The sequence below is a fragment of the Phalacrocorax aristotelis genome, chromosome 6 (assembly GCF_949628215.1).
Source record: "Phalacrocorax aristotelis chromosome 6, bGulAri2.1, whole genome shotgun sequence".
In the NCBI taxonomy this organism is placed as follows: Eukaryota; Metazoa; Chordata; class Aves; order Suliformes; family Phalacrocoracidae; genus Phalacrocorax; species Phalacrocorax aristotelis.
Window position 1 is genome coordinate 45,260,454 of NC_134281.1, and position 20,647 is coordinate 45,281,100.

Below are 20,647 nucleotides of genomic sequence, written 5' to 3' on the forward strand. Positions count from 1 at the left end.
ATGTAAAAAATGAAACATATTCCGGCCCTGGGAGGTATGGCTTGGGTGTGTTCCGAGTTCTGCCTATAGGCTTGGGTCATTTCCTCTTGTTTTACCCAAGCTGCTTTGGCCCACACTTGGCCATTCTGAACTTCCAGTGCAGGACTCTCAGCACATTTCAAGATACAACTGTTCTGCCTGTTGCTGTTTGCATAGATAGTATCTGGGAGTGTCAGGGCTCCAAGAACAGTGATAGGAGGCATAAACAACTTTAAAAGCAAAATAAACTCTTTCTATCAGAGTCACAAGGCAAGCTGTCCAACACAACATTGGCCTCTGATTTTATATTTAATTTTAGAAGCTGAAACTAAATGTTTTAATTTTATATTATTCTCAACATAATGCTAATTTGCTCCAGATGTCCACTCAGAGCTGAACGCTGCCATTTTGCATAGAAAGCATGTGCATCAGTGATTTATTCCAAATAGCTTCTATTTTACTGCATTTCATTTTATTCTCAATGAAGTACTTAACAACATGTTTCTCTTTAAGAATCTTACTTAATCATATGGATATAATTTCTTCAATTTACGTTTTCAGTTCTTTAGTGTGGTGGCCACAGGGTGTTTCTTAACCTAGGAAGATTAAAAGCACATGTTGAAAGTTGCTTATATTTGGTTTTGAGGCACTTTCATTTCAGGGTCCTTCATGTAAGGTACAGAAGTGATTGTGGTTTCCTGCTAGGTTATGGGATGGACGTACAACTCTCAGGAAAACCTTGCAGATACCTTCTAAATGTTGGATAATCATGCATGACAATAACATAATTTCATTTCTTTCAAAACTGTGGTCTACTGAGAGTGTTTAAGACTTTTTTATTGGGGTTCAGGAAAAAAAGAGATTTAATTTTCTTGTCATTTCTGGGCTACAGTTCAACATTTCAATTTAAAACTTCTTTCCGTTGAGTTCCATTTCCAGTTTTCCCTCAAAATATTATCCTAGAAAATGTCTTTTATTCAATTATTTATTTGTGTTTGTTTGTTTGTTTGTTTGTTTGTTTGTTTATCAGCATATCAAAAATTATATGAGACAGCTCAATATGAAACCTTTGTTATCTGAGCCTGGCTCATTCAGCCATTCCTGTGCATGGGCTGCTATTGGTCAAGTATGTCAGGAATGTCCTTTGGCAGCGTCCTCCTTGGGAGCTACGTCATGTATGTTAAACAGCTCATATGAACGAGTCAGCATGGATATGAGGCTGATCTGAACCTAGGAAGCAAAGTCCAGGAAAGATTCTTATTCTTCTTTCATTTTAAAGCTGACCCTGCATATGTAGTTTGTAGTAAGATAGGATGCTTCTGCAGTGGTTGTACAGTCCACTGTACACAGTGGTGTAACGCACCAGTTTCCTCAGATATCAAAACATGCTCTTCTTCTCTTTTAAAAATCATTCCACCCATATAATCCCTTTTCCTCTTAGGTTTTTAGACGGCAACCTATAACCATGGAATCTAAATTTCATGAGGTCACATCATTTTCAGGGCTGGCTATTCCCACCTGAAATGGTGTTAATCTGTGTTCATTTACATTTTCTTGTTGCATTTTTTTAATCTTGACTTTTCATTTTTCAGAACTAACCTTGCTGTTATTCTACAATTTTATTAGTTTATTACACTGAATTGTTGACACAGCTGGTAGGGAGCTAAGTGCCATGGTTTCACACAATAAAATTTCAGACAATATGTGTAGCACTTCTTTTTCATACATATCATTTGAAAGCCATATGATTCACCAATATGTGTTATTGTTATCCACCCATGTGGGATACAATCTATTTCAAATTAGTGAAGTGACTTGCTAAACTCCCTGTAAACAATAAGACTGTGGGAAAACATTAAGTGCTATTCAGAAAAGAACATTGCTATACTGTCTTTTATCCAAAGGATCCCACAGTGCTATAGAGAATGAAAGGACCTGGCACTGTTGCCATGCCGTCTGCTCTTCAGCAGAGAGCTCGTCTTCACAATAGATTTTAGAAGGCAACTCCATCATTTAAAACTGGAGCAGGATTTGGTGAAGATCGTAACTACCCACACTAGTTCGGTGTGCTAGGATGTAGTAAGTCACTGTGAGTGAAAAGTAGCAATGGACTATGGGGTGTTTGTTAGCAAAATCTTGGTTTAACTTCTCCTTTGGAGGCTTAGGCACAGAATCCAATATAATTGCTTCAAAGGTTGGTGTGCATCAGCTGCTGTAACTGTTGAAGCACATGCACTTAGCACATGGAAGTGTGAGGTAATAGGAGTGAGCTCAGCCTCTAACAGAAGGCATCACATTGGATTTACCAGAGAGAAGGAGCTTAGGTACAGACCGTTGCTGTGGCTCAGCTGAAGCATAGTAGTCATTTACAAAGGGCAGGAAGAGACTTGTGTTTCCAAACTCTACAACGTGGCTCTTCCAACAACGCAGCGCTAACCAAGACTAGACACTAATTCGGTTGTGGCAAAGCCAGAAAACTTACTTCCTGTAAAACAGGTGAGGTCTTGAAGCCATTTTCTTAGGAATACATCTCACAGATTTTCCTTCATGTAATGAACATGGCCAAGCAACATGAAATGAAAACACTGCAAGACTAAAATTAACATCTTAGTAAAGTGAGGAGGAGTTCTTCATTTGTAGGGAAGAGAGGCAGCTCTTTCAAAAAGAGGAGCTTATCCTTCTCCATGTTGCCTCCTCTAGCCCTCCCAGCATAAGGTCACCCTGTGGGATTCTGGTGTAGTGTGTCTGGAACAGGTCAGCAGGCAAAGGAGGGAGCCATGTGTCTTGAGGTTCTGCTCCACAACCAGGACACGAGGGAAGGCAGGATAAAGTAACCAGCCCTGAGGTCATAACAAGCTCCCACCACATTGCATGATCTCTCTTTCCTGGTGGTTCACCAGCAGCTGTTGTAGGGCTCTTTGCCAGAGCTCAGCTCTATACATGCAAGGAAGCAATGGGCATCACATACATCTTAGCAGATCCCTTGCCTTCCTTGGATTACATGTTGAACCCCAGTGTTCGTTTATGGATATTCAGATTGTCCCAGCATGGCATAGAAAAGAGCAGGAGCCTATCTGAGCATGGAAAATCCCACCAATTTGTCTATTCCCTTGCGAAGAAGAACCTTGGAGAAATTTGTATTTCATTCTTATTGCTTTGTGCAAAGATTCATCCAGTGCTGAAAATTTCATGCAGCTTGTTAATTTGTAGGGAAACTTTATTCTTCTTAACTGATCTTTAGAAACAACTATTTGATAGAAAAGCTCCATTATGTGCATGTGAAAATGAATACAGGTAGAGCATGAGAAGGACAGTGTCTTTTAGAAAAAAAACACCACCCTATCTAAATCAGGAAAAAAACCAGCAATAAAACTATGCACTTTGTGAAGCAGATTTTGTGAGGAAAATTAATGGTCTATGTTGAACCACATACAAAAAATTGTATTTGCAACAAAAAACACACAGGTGGGTGGACAGTTACCTTGCTGGTAATTTTCCTCTTTTTTAAGAGAGAATTTTGTTGTGGTTGACTAGTTTAGTTAGCTGTAGCCAGCAGTTTCCAACTGTAGATCAGTTTTCACCAACAGGATCCGCCTCTGTTTGATCTGCCAAGGACAGGAGCCACTTTGTTAACTGCGATGACATGTGACAAGCTATGACTGTAAAACATATTTATTTACTGGTCTTGACAAAGATATGAGCTGGGTTTCCCAGGATTTAAAAAAATAGTAGTCTGGGGGATGAGTGGGAAGTTCGGATGGACACTCACTGTTGCCAGATTACACCGTATTCATTACAGATGGGGTTTGGCACATGCTTGTCTCAAAACTTCCTGTGACTGGGGACAGACAGAGCACAGACCTAATCCAGGATGTTCATGCCTGCAGTGCATTGGAAACCCTTCCTGTTTATAGACACGCTGTTGGCATGTTACAAAGGCAGACCGGACTATGTGCAGATCTTACTCTTCCCTTACTGGTTCATTAAAAAAAGAGAAAAATATGAAAAAAGGAGGGAAGTTTTTCCTTTCACTTTTCCATATAAATGTTTGTTAGTGAATGCATTTAGAGTATTTCAATTGCAGTTGATTCTAGTGTCTGATGCCAATATAACAGCTTAAGATTGTTTGCTTAATTCCTGAATGTGTGCATTGTTTTTAGCAAACATTTTTAATTTACATGTTTGTCCTGTCTCTCTTCAAATCTCTCGTTGGAGTCAGAATGTAAACCAGGACAGGCAGTTTCTCTGCCATTCTCTTTGCAGCTGTCTCTCAAAGAGTCAGGAGAGAAAAGTGCCCCTACACCAGGTACAAAAGGGCTGATGAATTCCCCAGCAATCATGAATGTCCTACACTGAAAGAGAGCACTCAGTATGTTACAGGAACAGCTTACAGAAGCAGGGTGTGTAATTTTTAATAACTGGGATAAAAACCCTCAGTGACATCTTTAAAATATAAATGCCTTTTCTTGTTTCCCCCCCCCCCCCCCCCCTTTTGCCTTTTCATCTCTTCTCCTTTCAATTCCATTAAGCTTCATTGTACAATAATGTATCGCAGTGGACTTTTTTCAATTATGTTTTTGATTTTTTCCTCCTTGTTACTATAAAACTCCAGATGTTTTGAGACTTCATGGTTCTCTGGATATTTTTTCCTTTATTTTAATCTTCTTTTGTAACATGCCACACATGTGGTATTTTGGCCTTTTAAGATGCTATGCTATGCTAATCAGCCATAAGTTTTGGGGAGGTTTTTTTTCTTTTTGTAATTACTTTTTTTCCTTCTTGCTGTTGTCCTCTCTCTTTTTTTTTTTTTTTTTTGTTTTATTTAACTGATTACTCTACATAAATGGATTCTCTCCTTGTCCTAGGGCTGCATTCATGATATTAAGCAAATTAATTCTTCACTCCAGACTTGCAAACTCTTATACCTGTAAGTTCTGAGCGCCTATTCCATCTTGCATGTCAATGAAATGCATTCTGTACAGAACTTTTTGCAGTGTAACTGGCCTCCCAGACCAAAAGCACAGGCTGTTATTTAAAGATGTGACTAGAATGTGGGCCAAAATGCAAAGATATAAGCAAGAGTGTAGGACAGAATTTCAGATCGGTGTAAGTAGGTAATACGTTAGATGCAAACTGGAATTGAAATCTTTCCTTGGAAAGTGAGGTTAGAGAACGGCTTACTGATCTAGAGGAACAAGGTTTTGAAGACATGTAGTAAACTATATTTTTTGTTTAAAAAGTCTAAAAGAACTGGAGGGAAGCATTTTAATTTTCTTTGTGGTTCTTTGCTGGCACAACTGGAGAGGAGTTTTAACTGATTTTGTTAAATCTTAATTTTGTCCCCAAAATAAGCAGATCTGGCTTCAGATACTGGAGCAGCAAATCTTGGATTGTGTGATGTCCTTTAATTTCAAATAGCTTGCAAGCTATAAATAATAATAGTTTCCTGGTTACATATGAGGAAATAAAGAGGCTGACATGTAGATTTCAGGAGGGGTGTCTTCTTTGCTTATTACATGACCATATGAAACTTGCATTTTGTTTTTTAAAATGTTGCTCCATGCAATGTTATTTTTGCCTGCAAGCCATAATACTGCATCCAGTCCAACTGTGATGAGGTTTCAAAAAATTGTTTCATTTCCAAATGACGTATGTAGCAAAACCTTACGGCAAAATTTGTGGCTGTCATGCGGCCGATATTAAGATATCCCCAACTTTCCTCATTCATTCTCATATGATGCAGCAAATAAATGAAAGTACCCCTGTTTTGACAAATGTTTGTCCTACTTGGTTAAAAAAGGATTACTAACAAGAATTTTAAGACTAGCAATGGGGTCTTGTGAAAATGATAGGGTGCTCTGATAGTTTCCCAGGGGTTTGCTAGAAAACGTATGGAAACCTGTTTGCTCACTGAAATGGTCACTGAAGTGCCTGACCTACAGGTGCTAGAAGAAACAAATTTATCGATATTTCACATCAAACATTCACCCCTTTCTTGACAGATGATAACTTACAGTTACATGAGCAAGACTTTTCAGAGCCAAAATATGGCAGTGCTACTTTGAGACAGGCTAAGACTCAGTGCCTGTCCTGATGAGCTGGTCTTCTGCACTCGGTATGACAGCAGGCCTCGAGAGATGATTGGCAAAACTCACATTTAATGCCAGATATGCTCAGGAACACAGGTACAGCTGTCTTTAAAAAGCAAAACCCAGAAGCCAAATCTAGGTTGTCTCTATAGTCAGGGAGAGGGATAGACCAAGCAGGATGCGTCCTCCTGAACTCTGTTAGCTGCCGACCTCATGCTGGACAGACCTGCCATTCCCTAGGGACTCGGGGAGTTCAAACAAGGAGGCCATTTATTTTTTAGACACTACAGTTGGAGTGGAGGAATCCCATCTCAGGATGTTGGCAGGCAGGTGGTTGGATTTTGCAGTCAGAGAAGTCTGTTTGTATGTGGAAATCACCTCACAAGCAGAATCTAACCCGGTTGCTGTTGAAAGCCTCATGACTTAAATGAGTCTGTTGTTAGGCCTTGCGTGGGCCAGGTCTGCATTCCTCGTGCACCCATAACTCATGGTACTGCCAGAGTGGGGGCTCAGGAATGTGGACTTAGGGGCTTATAAAATTCATAAAATTGAAATAGAAGAGACAGCCCAAAGTCTCGTTTAATTCAGTGACGTATGCTGATTGAACACCACCTCCAGGATTTTCAGTGTATTAGTATTTCTTAGTTTCATGTTAATTAGGAAATATGCAATGTGTGTAACAGCGTAAAGAAAAATGAACTGCTGGTGTACAATGGGTTGATGTCAAATGGTTGGTTGTAATTACCCTAAAACCCAATAATGTGAAGGATGTATTGCATTTATAGTGCAGCTTACTCTTCTAGATTTTTTACTTTTTCCTGTTCTGAACCTTTTTACCTTTTCTTCTCCTACACACCAGCGATTGTACAATAGTCTGGCTAAAGCCCTAAATGCTTTTTTGTAACACAAATAATAAGTACAAGCAAATTTTCCCAGGAGAGAAATGAAATATTATGTACAAGTGTCACTTTGCAAATGTAAATTGTTCAGACTTCAAAAATTGGCAGACCCTTTTTCTGTTACACATATCTTCCATTATTGTGTTAGCACAAAGGGAAAAAATCAGCTTCTAATGATTTAAAACTGTAAACTGGCTATATGAACTGTGATTCTTTAGGAAGTTGAGAGCTCAGTCCTATGGGTTACTTTTTATGTATACAAATAGTTCTGTTGCATTTAATAAAACTCCTTGCATGAGTCATGTTACTTGTGAGCAAGTATTTGCAGGATCAGGGCTTTACACTGCAGCTACAATAGAGAATTAAAAATTAATCCAATCAGGAGTTTGCGGGGAAAAAGCAAAGCACCAGATCAGATATTTCGATTCTTGTGTGGAGTGAACCAACTCATGTACTTAGGTTACTGATATTCCTAACAGTTTGGAGCCTTGTATGCCTCCTGCCATCTCCCCAACATTAGACTCAGTGTGCTATAAAACATTGATGCTATTTAAAGAGTGGTGTGACTATATCCTCCCCTGCAGAAGGGATGCATATCCTCACAGGATCCTTTTTCTCATTACATGTTTTTCAATAAAATTTTCCCAATTTTGTAATCAGTTGGGAAGAAAGAACATTTCACAATGTTCATAAGGCTTGTAGCTGTTTTGACCAGACATAAGATTTCCTATTGATAGTATTAAATGCTTTGGAATGAAATGTTTTGGGTTTTCCATCTGTAGGCTGTCTGAGATGTCAGCAGCCAATATGACCTGCTCTTTCCCTTTTAGGTCTATAAATAAAAGGCAGCTTGTTTAACTGATCTTGCAGCAGAGAGCAGAGGTGTATATTAATGAGCTTTCTCTAATGGCACACTGGACCTATTTAGCACTACAACTGTGAAGGCTTCTCTTTTTCAGTCATAACTCATTTCCTAAGAAAATGTCAGTTATTGCTTCACCTTACGGTCTGAGCTGTTTAGTTTATAGTTTATTTCTTCTGATCTGTACCACTGACAGATATTGTAGACATGACTGTGATTAAATACGCTTATGAAAATGGTAAACATTTGATAATATAAACCCTCTTGGAAATATGCTGTTATTCCTGCATGGCAACATTATCAGGTGCATTCAAAGTATAATGTGGAAGCAAAGAAAAAACATTTTAAGCAATTACAGTTATTATATTAAATTATTTTGTTAGAAAAATTGTGATGTGTTATAGATCACTGTGAGATAATTTAGTGTTTTCATAAATATGCCTTCTAAATGAATGATATTGTGACATTTACACTCCAGTGAGATTTCAGTGTAAAATAAAGATAACATATGTATTTCCACGTGGTAGTGAACTAATTTAGTGCTGTAAATTTCTACAACATATTTTTTCCTGGTAGAAGCTCTATTCTAAAAGCAGCAATAGTTATAAAATCCAGTAATTGCACCATGCTATTTTCTGTAATCATGTGGCATTGTTTTGTGTTTGTGCTCGGATGAGTGTAGCATAGCAGTCTCTGAAGCACACATTAACAATCTCACAATAAAGACAAAAGTAGTAATTGCAATATAATTATTATTTTTATTGATGAACTTGTTTAAGAGCTCTGTTGACATTTACAGACTTTGAGGATCATGCAGTGTTAGTTACAGTTATCCCAGGCATCAAACGTCAACAAAATGTTTAAGATTGTAGGATTAAGATGTGACAGATTGGGGCCAGATGGCTGAGAGATACTGTAAGTGGCCTTGTCAGTTGACCAAATAGCTCATCCTAAAGATAAAGATGCCTAAAATAGCTCATCCTAAAGTCCTTTGGGAATTGAACGTTTGTTCTTTGTAGTTGAAGCTGAGACACTTCTGGGATTGATGGATCTTCCTGGAGGTTATTTGGGAAGGAAAATGAGCACCCTATTTGTCCAGGAGTAGTTTTATTTGGCGTATATATAAATACATTCCAAGTAGCGAGGGTCAGTGGAAGGGTTAAAAGTGCTGGTAAGTAGCAATGAAGCCCAAGAATTACCTTACAAAGTCATCCTAACACAGTTTCCTCAGCAACCCAGTTGAAGTTATTTTGTCCTTGTACAAATGTATAGGTGAGACACTTCTGCTTTGGGGAAGCTGGGTCTCAGCAGTGCTGTCTCCACATGTGGACTTGTAGGGAAACTGCAAGGGACAGAGTCAGCAGATCCTGCAAGAAATAACAGACCTGAAATAGGCTTTCCTGGAGTCCTTCAAAGTGGAGGCCTTTCTGCAGCTCTGAGTGACGTCTTTCAGCCCCACGCTTGTCAGCTGTCCGCACCAACTCCTTTCCTCCCTTCTTCTCAGGCCTTTCACCTTCACCTTTGTACATCACCTTGCCCTCTTCTCATCACTTGCCATCAAGGTTCTCACTCTGCTCTCCTTTTCCATTAATTTTCTTCCTATTTAGCCAACCCTACCTTTAGCAACCCTGCCGCCTTGAAAATATGACTGCTGGAGTCATATCATTCTCTTTGCTGGTGTATTCTCCCACCTTATATATTTAGGAAGAATTTATCACAGCATTGTGACTGTCCCACTCTGTTATCCAGCTTAATAGAGCTGGATAATATAAATAATATAAATGACAAAATTAAAATATAAATGAGAAAAGCTCTTAAAGTCCAGGCATATGTGGTGATGGAGGAACCTCACTGCTGAAGACATTAGACTTTTGGATTATGTATTAGCACCAAAAAAAGTACCAAAAAGTATAACAACCCCTGTTTGAGTGGTGCTGCTTACATAGCTCTGAGCATTCATTGTAGGGCCTGTTCCTCCTCTTCCTGAAGTCCTGATCCAGCATCCAACAAACTCTTAAACATATGTACTTTCATGTGTTTTAAATTAAGCTTGTGTTCAGATGTTTTAGGACATTTGCTATTGGCATTTTTGCTACTGACATCAATGAGAATGGAGCTGGACCTTTAATTAGTTTGGATTATTCTGCATACTTTCCTACTTTGCATTAGGCTGTAGATATGGAGCTGAAGACTGGTAATCCATTAGAAAAACATTCTGAAGCTCAAGATCCTCCATTCATGACTGAATAGCTGAGAAATTACTTCTGTGACCTAACAGTTCTTCCAGGCCTGAGACAGCATGGAGACAAGAAGGATCAGGTTGTGGAGTGTCACTATAGTGATTCTGGTGCCAACAGGGTACAAAGTGTCTCAAGGACCCAGTAACAAGGAGCGTTGCTTTATAATGTCCTTCTGGGCTAGGTTTTTTGATGCCTGAATGCACGAACCAGAACATTCTTTGGAGAGGGGAGTGTGTAGAAGGGACTCGTGACAGTCGGGAGAGTCTGCTTAGGTAGGAGGGAGGGAATGGCACACATGGTAGGACAATTGTAGGAAGAAGCTCGGTCTTGCAGCTCACCTGGGATTCAGGTGAATGATGTTGCAGAGCTGAGCTGCAAAATAATTTTGTAGACTCTGGGTCAGATTCTCACTCTACCTTGTCATTGCATATTGGTGAGTAAAACTGAGAAGAGCTGGTCTGTTGCACTGAAAATGAAAGGGTTATTAGTTTGAAGGGGATGATATGACACCGTGGACATAACACTAATCCAAGGAGACTGAAGAGAGGAGAGGAGAGGGGAGGGGAGGGGAGCTGGGGAACAAAGTGGAAACAAGTGATGTTTAGGACCTGAGACCATTAACGCCATTTGGCAGAGACTGGCTTTATGGAATGTCTTACAAGAACTATGGATTTGCCAAACTGCTTTATTTTTCAGGGACTACAGCATATTTGCACATTTCAGATTGCTTTCTTCTGAATCCTTTCCAGATTTTTAGTGGTGATTAAGAAGAAAGTTTGTTTCTTTTTAAGCCTTGGTGGCTTGGTCACTTCCAAAACTTCCCCGCCTCCCTGCACCGGCTCAAATGTTCAGAGGAGAGTCGTGGCCAAAAAACAAACTTCTGAAGCAGTAGACTGCATGTCTCCAGGTGACTCTGTGGATCTATTATGATAGTTGTGATGGGAAAAGGTGGAAATATATACCTATCAGATAGTTCTCTGCACACATAGACCCAAATATGCCATTCAGACAGATTAAATATGTGCCCAGAGAGTGAAATATTTAGGGCAGTAAAAGCTATAGTGATCCTTTCATGTATGAGCAGTTGGGAAAGGCAGAAATTTGCAGTCTCCCAGGAGACCCTCTGTGTGGGTGTCTGTGTGTTGGAGTGCATTGGTGTGCTTAATTTGCAGCGTGCAGAGCCGATCTGCATCCAAAGACAGAACACAGCATACGAAATGAAGTGCTAGCTTGAGAATCCAGATTACTTTGTTCAGTGTTGAGATGCTTAAAACAAGCTGGTCTGAGCAGGATGTGATGGACCTTTGCCCATCAGTGGTTAAAATTGCCTTTGTCAGCCACCAGGAGATCAGTTTACAGCATCTTCTAGGCTCTATCTGCATCTGCTGTCCCTTCCCATCCCTCTACCTGCGATGCTGGATGCAACAGCTGAGTCAGAAGTTTGCACGTACCAATGTATATGAGGGGAGTGTGTGTAACAAATAGAATGTGACAAGGATTGGCAAGACTAATTTCTGTGGTGCCATCTGAGGAACCACAGGTAGTGAATGAACAAATCCAGTAGCTGCTGAACAAAATCCTGACTCAGCAGAAGGAAGTGACGAAGCACTCACTAATTTTGCAAGGATCTGGCTTTCACTCCTGATGAGCAAAAATCATACAAAAAATTCTGGCTTCCAGAAATACTGGGTTTAAGATAAACCTATCTTCTTTCAAAATTGTTGTTAGTGTTGACATGAAGGTGAATTGGGTTGTGTTTCTCAAATACATTCTTTGAACTCTCGCATCATAGAGGAGCCAGGGCTTTTTATGTATAGTGACACTAGATCTGCAGAACCATGAAGTTGCAGTGCAGAGTGGGCAAAGTATGTGCACACCACCGCATGTGAGTATGTGTGCAGAGAAGTATTTGTGCACATGCATAAGTATCTGAGTGCATTTAATGGGTTTGCTGGTGCATGAATGTGCACATGCATTTATCTGTGGTCGCCTGAGTTAGTTCCCAAAGCCCATCTTAGAGGCAGTGCCTCCACTGCAGTCTGTTGTCTGTAACACTGAAACTTATCAGTAAGCACTGCAAAACACCCTTCCCTTAGCCTGGTAGTTGGAAATTTTAATTATTTATTCAGATTTATTTTGAAACAGTGACTTTCGTTATGAATGCTATGCAGTGTTTTATTACTGAGTTCTCTAATGAAACGGGTGCTTAAGAAGTCAGAATTGCTCAGGTTACTGGTTGTATAAGTGCTGAGAATAGATCTGTGTGATACGGCTGGTAAAGAAAAGGGTACAGAATAACAGCGGAGTTCCTTTTGATTGTTCTTCAAATGGATCAGGTCTTCTTGTAATAGTCCGTGCTCATCTGCTCCAGCGTATAGTATTTCAGACATCTGAAACCAGGTTCATACCCACCACAAATAGCTTCTCTTGCTCTCCGTCTGCAGCAGCTAATTGTTATTGCCCACAGTGGTTCCTGTGAGAATTAACATCTAAGAGAACTCATCAGAATGCTTGTTCTTTCTTTAAATTTTCTGTTCTGACACCATGTCTTTAAGTGTTCAGTACTTCAGACAGAACGTGTGAGATATTTATAACCCTTGTATTATTACTGAGCTACACAACATGTCTTCAGTGACATTAAATGAACAGCACAAAATGTTGTGTTTCATCCATAAATTTCAACAGATGTTTGAATGTTGGTTGATTTATTACATGTCCAACTGGATCTTACACTGTTCTCATTGTGGCTGCACATGGTTTATTTAATAGTACTTTACAACATTTTTTTATGACGTTTTTCAGTTTGAAGGGTGCAACAAGGCATTTTCTAGGCTTGAGAACCTTAAGATTCACCTCCGGAGTCATACTGGGGAGAAGCCATACCTGTGTCAGCATCCTGGCTGCCAGAAAGCTTTCAGCAACTCCAGTGACCGGGCAAAGCATCAGCGAACGCACCTGGATACCGTAAGCACAATTTCATACTGGGAGTTGCACTGAGTTTTCCAGTGGTCCTTGTACACAATCTCTTCTGCAACTGGAGGGTAACTTTTCCTTTTTACAAGGAGCATCTCAGAAAACTCAGCTATAGGCAACTGTACTTTTGTTTTGAATTGTGTGTGCTTTGACAAATTAAAAAGTTGTGATCAAAGAAAGGCAAATTCAGCTGTCTTACTCATGCTGAGGAATAAGTTACACAAGAATAGGTTACTCAGGAATAAGTTGCTCAGCAAACTCTCCCATTGTTCATGTTCCAATAAGAGGAGGCAGCAGTAGAATAACATACAGTATGAGTGAAAGCTGAGTCATGGCTGCTGTACTAAATGTGTGTCATTGTCTTCCTCCTATCCTGTGTTGCTTCAATAAAGTCTGTTCTGAATTAATGCAAAAGCAGTTCAGACATCTCAGTGGAAGGTAAATGCATCTCCGTTTTAGACAAAATTTTGTAAAGGTAAAAATATGCCTGTCTTATAACTATATGAAATTTGTTAAGTACCCACCATCAGAATTAACTGTAAGAAACAAGTTCTTTTCTTATGTAGAGTTGGTAGATTCTGGCTCAACTCTGTAAGTCTTCTCACTTGTCTTGCAGAGAAGATGGGAGCCTGTCTAGCGTCTCAGGCTCCGACAAAATTAAATCACCATATTATGGGGAAAGAAAGTAAGTAGACAAGAAAGTAAGTAGACAACTTTGTAGAGCAGTTAAGTCCTCAGCATAAAGCTCGTGAAGAGTAGCAGGCAGAGTTGTTCCTTTGTCTTTTTCAAATAAGTGAATCTATGGTTTAAAGTTTGGCCAAGTGTTTATGGGGCAGAACTTTTGAGTTTAATTGATATTTACTTTTTAAGCAGTTACACATTTCAGACAGTGCAGCATTAAGGAATGTCTAATGTACATTATGCCTTGCAAAAACAAACAAGTAAGAGAAGCGAGTCAGTCACATTTTCCAAACCAAAGCACACTTACAATAACAATGTTTTATTTATTTGAAAGTCAACCTGAGATATTTGAATTTGTAATTAGTTCTAAAATGCATCTCTCTTGAAAGTAGATATACTAAATTGGGTGCACAGTTTTGAAATGTAACTGCTTGAATCTAATAGATATATTTTTTATTAGCCAAAGTCACAAATGGAATGCCATTCATTAGTTTTGAAAGAGAATTCAAATGGTTACCAAAATAAGCAAAAATTCTTTTATCTGTTGATCTGTGCATTATTGAAGACAAATCTCTTAACTTTCTATTTTCTTTTCTTCTCTCTTTATCTCTCTTTATTATCTGAAATGCTCATAAATCAGGAAAAAGGTACAGTAATCATTTTCTACCACATTTCTTAAATGTCTAAAAACATCCTCCATGCTATTCTGTTGCAGGTTCTTTAAAACTGTTTCTGTAGTCCTACAACACAATAACTAACTTCCACTTACCTAGTTTAACTGAAGTCCAATGGTTTAGCTTAGTGGATTGTGTGCTTATGTGAATGTGAAAAATAACAGAGCAACAGGATGGTGCTGCTGTAAATACTGCACGTTGCATTAGCTCAGTGGGCAAAATTACTGCCTGGAATGTCAAAGCAAATAGCCATGAACCTTTTTAAGGGTAGTCAGATATTTTTCTAGTTTCCCTATCACTAAATTGAATTATTCTAGCACTAATTGGAATTACATCAATGATTTGAAAAATACTATGCTAGTTTTTCTGCCAAGGGATTTGTTAAAGTTTTCCATAGTTTTTCCTCAGGTGTCAGTTCTCTGTGTTCCAGACACTCTCAGTAAATCTGCTTTGCCCTGTAACTTTCTGGGAAGGTGCTGTGTTAGCCTTTAAGGTCATGAATTGGTGAATGATTCCATTATTCCTTCAGAAATTTCCTGCTGGCTGGACAGAGCAGCAATACTTATCCTCTGGAGGTACTTACAAAGAAAAGGGGTTTATATAGACTGCTTATTCCTTATTGAGTGCATTTGGAATTGGGCTTAAAGCTTCTCAATGTTGGTCACTCCATCATTTATCTTCTCCAAAAGGAGAATCTGTAAATAATTTCAGAGACTTACTGGTGCATGCTAGTTTGATCAAATGTCTACTAAATCATTTGGAATTCGATCCTTCTCCTTGGTAGAAACAGAACAAAGGGAACATATCTGTCCTTGTGGTAAAAACGGCATGTCACGACTCTTCTAGGAGCAGAGCGACTTGTTTAAAGGACCTCACAGTTACTTCTCCCAAAACCGGTGGGGTTTTTTCCCTTTTGTACGTCCTCTTTCTGAAACCAAGGGGATTAAAGAATGTGACACTGAGGTCATGACAAACCAGTTTTCTACCTTTGGGAAGACACCAAAGGGACATACTAGTCCAAGTGAGAAGGCTACAGTAATGTTGATACATGAGGCAAGAAAACAGAGAAAAAAGGAATGTTCCACTCAATTTTAAGACTTTGTGAGCTTCGACATGCAGCGCTATTTTACTATCACTTAAGTCAGTGGTTACTTAATAACAAGTGCCAGAGTCCCTTTGTTCAACTGGGTGACTGCACGTTAATTTGGGAGTTGTACTGTAACAGAGAGATAGTGTTCCATTTGTATGACTACTCCATTTGTGTGGGAGCAGGCATAACTAAGAGAAGAACTTGGTGAGGCTTTCAGCCATTGGGACTCCAGAATCAGCGGTTAAATTGGAGCACCCTGATTTATTTATTTATTTATTTTCCTATGAGTATAGTGCCTGCCCAGACCTGGATGGTCTTCCCAGGAAAGAGTGCTCATACTGTACCACATAGAAGTCGCAAGCTCTGCCATGTGCCAAAATCAGCTGGAAAGGTCTTGCCGACAAAATCAACAATAGTGGATTTTTCTTTCTGTATTGATTTGCTCAGATGTTAATGTTTGATGAAGGTTGTTTGGTTAGAAGTTATAAAAAGATATTGCTGCTGTTATTCAGAACACGAACAAGGTATGAAGAAAGCCAAATGTGTGCTATGCCGCAAGTTTTGCTCTGCTGTATATGGAACGGTTGTAAAAACTATGTCAATCAGAACTCAAAACCAGAGCTTCTGTATTTATAATAATACTGGGTGATCTCATGATCATTTTGTCTACTGTAAAGCCTAGGAAAAAAGTAATGCTCTCAAAACCCACCCAGTTGCATCTCATTTGCATTTATTTCAGCCCAGTAATCAATATCCAATATGACAGAGTATAGATGTGTCAAGTGCTCTCAGCGCTTGCATGGAGTGCAAAATCAGAGCGTTTGATGCTGTTCTTCTGTTTGCATCATGTCTGGCTTGCGTACATAGAGGAGACAGAGCAAATCTGCAGCAACCAGAGCAAAAATCTCAGGCTTAACACTGTGTTTCACAGAAACAGCCATTCTTCAGCGATCTGTATGCGGATTGTAGAGATGCAAAGGAATATGAAATCTTTTCCCTTTCCTCGCATTTACAGAAACCCTATGCTTGTCAGATTCCTGGCTGCTCCAAACGCTACACAGACCCCAGCTCACTGCGCAAACATGTGAAAGCTCATTCAGCCAAAGAACAACAGGTGCATAAGAAGGTAAGATCCCAAAGTGACACATCTCCAGCTCTCCTTGATAAAGTTATTTTTAATTTACCTTTAGTTTATATATTTTCAAACCAGAGTTCCTCTGCCATATTGCTAGAAGAAAACTTAAGTTGAGATCATTTTCCTGTTGGTTTTTAATCACTATTATTTACCAGTCCACTTTATAGTTTTGCACTTTTAAGGCTGCCACCCTGTAATTTCAGTTTGCCCCATGCTTTCTCTCCAAGCATTTCCTTCCTGTTCATCTTTCATACACAAGCCCAGATTCTGTTGTCATTCATATAAAATGTCCATGCATTGAGTCTCTGTAATCAGCTAGTAAATACATATTGGCAGATCATCTAGAACACAAATGAAACTATGCCAGATACTATGGAAATGTCGGGAAAGACAGTAATATCAGTAATAGATGAGAATGAACCACCCCCAGTTTTCCCATCACATCTGTATTTTAAATGCATTTATAAATCATTCCAAACCCAGACTGATAGTTATGTTTTCACTACTACTAGATTCAAATAAGTATTTTGGTTTCTGTGGACTAAATCCTGAACTCATTATTAAATGGGGATGCTTATGGGCACCAGCCGAGGATCAGAGACTTGCTCATTACACATTTGTACACAAGTTTTTAAAAAGATGATTGGGACCCCACAGAGCTGGTCTGTGACAGAACAGACCATGAGCATACTTCAGGCCCTGGAGGGGATGGGAATGCAAGCCTTAGCAAGCAATTACAATTAGTTCAATAAGCAGCAATGACGTCTTCCCCCAGCTGCCTTGCTACTGCCAAGAGCATCATGGATGAGACAGCAAGGCATATTTAAAGGATGGAGGACAGAGCAGAAATGACAGTCTGGCACGATAGAGCTAGGGAGCAGCTAGTTTGGAAAAATGTCAAAGGCAAGAACTAGAAGTACTGGAGAGCAAAGAGAGGAACATGTGGAAAGAAGAGACAATAGCAGAACCCAGGTGATCTTAGTTGCAGAATTTGGGATGAGCCATGGAGGAGTGAGAGGGATGTCAAAAAGGCCTAATTTTCCTGCTTGAATACAACTGTGATGAGTTCATACTGATTTATCCTGTCTTACGCCCCTTCCCTCTTGCTACTCCTCAGTATGAATTACTTCCACTACAGATTTCACTTGGCTAGATTCACCAATCCGAACCTATGGTCCCCTTTCCTAGGACAGTTGTCTGTCCCCCAATTCACCCTGTAGCCCTTCTTTGTGTAAGGTGCATGCCATCTGAGTAACAGTTTCTAGACCATCAGTGGCCAGAGTTGTGCATGCTATTTCAAATAGTGTGTCAAGAGACACTCATCACATGTGGAGCTTTGTGCCTGGGAGCAACACTACTCATACCTAGCACCCATCCAGATATCCACAGGATCAAGTTGTTTACGTGTATCAGGTCTAGTCAGAACTCTTATTTAGCCTGGTAGGACTGGAAAGGACTGCCAAGTTTCCAAGCCCAATTTTGTATTATCAGGCCATGTGGTTTCCCTACAGCTCTCTAGAAGGCTCCACAGGGTGTGCTGTGCACACACCTCCCACACCACAAGTCACAAAATTCTTCCCTAGAGCAATCTTTAGGTCTTAATGAGAGTAAGAGTCAGAAAGCCATAGCAGTAATTGGCCACAGAAAGAGGTTGACGCTGGCACCAAAGTCTTTTGCAATAGCAAGATCTTTGTGACAGGAAGATTTTGTTATATGAAATTCTCAGCTGATTGTGGAAAGCAACCATGCTCCCTGTTCCAAAGGAGAGAACCTCCCATCTTTCCTTCCTGTGGTTGCTGACATATTTCTTGGGGGAAGGAAGGAGGGAATTATTTCCTAATACCAAACACAGGGATTATTTCTTCAGCTCTGTGTACTGGGCTGAATGCATTAATGTGTTAACATCCTTTACATCTGGACAAAGGAACAGTCCTCACTGTTACACCCTGTCACCTGGTGAGGCCTATTTCCTGTTCTACGGATGAGGGTGGGGAAAAAAACTAAATCCAGACTTTGCAGTAAGGGTCACAAAGTACTTCCTGCATAAGCAGTGGGAGGCCTTAAGCATAGAATCAATACAGGACAAATGTGGTACACACAAATTGCAAACTCAAGCTGCTCAGATGTACCAAGATGTCAAATGTCCAGAGTTTCATATCTCTTAATCTCCTAGCTTGAGGAATTTTCCTGCATGCATGTACATAGACTCCCATAGACTTATCAAGTCTATCTTAAAATAATGTTAGTTCCTTGCCTCCCACACCTTATTTGGTAGACCAGTCTAAATCTGGGCTCCTCCAGTGGTTTGAAATTATCTTCAGATTTCCTGTCTCATTTACCCACGATAACTTTACGAATACTTTACAAATACTCTCTTTTCCTTGAACCTAAAAGGCATCTGAAAAAAGCAGCAGATTTAAAGTGCGTTTTGATCAGGCTCTCTTGAAAGGGACCAAAGCAAATCTGACTCATAAAGAAATAATACCCCCCCCCCGAATATTTCACTTCAATGTATTACAGGAAAAAAGCCCCTTTCAAAACTGAGTAAATCTCAGTGTTATTGAAATGGTGACAGTCTGCTTCGGAAAAAAGGGGAAAAGACTGTTTGTACTCGCTTGCTCATTTTTTGTTATAACTCAGCAAAGGCAGTTGTCTGTTGGTATCAGCTTGCCAGGAATTCTGAGTGGAAATGACTTAGCCAAGAAAGAAAAATTAACAGGCTGCTCTGCCCACATGTCTTGGTTGAAGTATGCTACCAAAATGTGCCATCTCTGGTATAAAATAAAATGGCCGAGCTTAGACTTATATCAGATGAATCCTGAACATTTAGTTCATAGCTTAGAAGGTGACTGCAGTGGTAATATTTGGTTGTTCTGAAAGGCTTTACAAGAACAAAATAGTAGAAAGTTAGCTGTTAATTTAGTAGTAGTTTAAGTTTAATTATCTGCAGATGCACTTTGTGATCCAAGTGTTAGATGTTTATCTTGAACCGACAAATGGCTTTATAGCAGAATTCTAAATAGGTTTGCCTGGACCCTTTATTTAGAATAACCAAACCCAGGGGAGATCGGTATGCAAAACTGTAAATGTAAAGACAATAACTATTTATTAATGGCTATAGAATATGATGGCTGTTTGTGTAATGTGAGCACTATATTATGACAAAAGCTTGGCAACATCAGCATGTTTGAAAGAAAATTAGAAATGCTTTTCTTTCTTAATTCTCCTCTCCTGCTGTTTTTAATATGATCGACATTGTGGTTTTCAAGAGTTTGTTTCAGACGCTTTTGCCAGAGCTTTAATTTACATGGAGAACAGCTGACATATCGGTGATACCTCTTTACACATTACTGACAGCGAATTATTCCACCAGCTCTAATCTGATAAGCACAAACACTTTTCTTTCCCTATCAAATGTCTTTCCAAGTGTCACAACTACAAAGTGATGCAATCCTTTTGCCACAGAACCCAAGACACTACAGAAAGCCTGAAAATATGCAGTTAAATTACTGAGGATGGTTTGAAGAAATATAGGGTACATTATTTTCTGAAGCAAACTGTTGTTGATTTAAGATTAGCACACTTAGCTCATGTGCTTAAGAAAACCAAAATTATCTTTAATTAAAAATAGTAAGTAATAGATACATCCTTAATTACACCAAGGTCCTAAGAAAGACATTTTGTTCCTTCTGTCTATAGATAATCTTTAAGCAAAGAGACATATGAATTTAATTAGAAGTCATTTGGTTTACTTTGAAATAAAATGTTTGTTTTATCCTCCTCTTGTAGCTAAATTCATGTACTGATATCGAACAAGATGTACTAAGTGAATGCTTAGCTATACAACAACTCCACACATCTTCACAACACATTTTGGATGGGAAATGTGGTAGATCTGTAGGTCATCATGATTTAATTACAGGTAAGAATACTTCTAATAAGTATGGTGCTAAATATGACATATAATACAGGATTTAAACCAGAAA

General features: G+C 39.3%; 1 protein-coding gene across 2 annotated transcripts in view; it reads left to right on the forward strand.

Moving 5' to 3' along the window:
• Nucleotides 1-20,647, forward strand: part of GLIS1 (GLIS family zinc finger 1) — a 215,307-nt gene that overhangs the window by 156,761 nt on the left and 37,899 nt on the right. For both annotated transcript variants that reach the window (XM_075097589.1, XM_075097590.1), the window contains exons 4-6: nt 12,911-13,072; nt 16,542-16,652; nt 20,451-20,583. In XM_075097589.1, the coding sequence (XP_074953690.1) occupies nt 12,911-13,072; nt 16,542-16,652; nt 20,451-20,583 (406 nt within the window). The remainder of the gene's footprint in view (nt 1-12,910; nt 13,073-16,541; nt 16,653-20,450; nt 20,584-20,647) is intronic.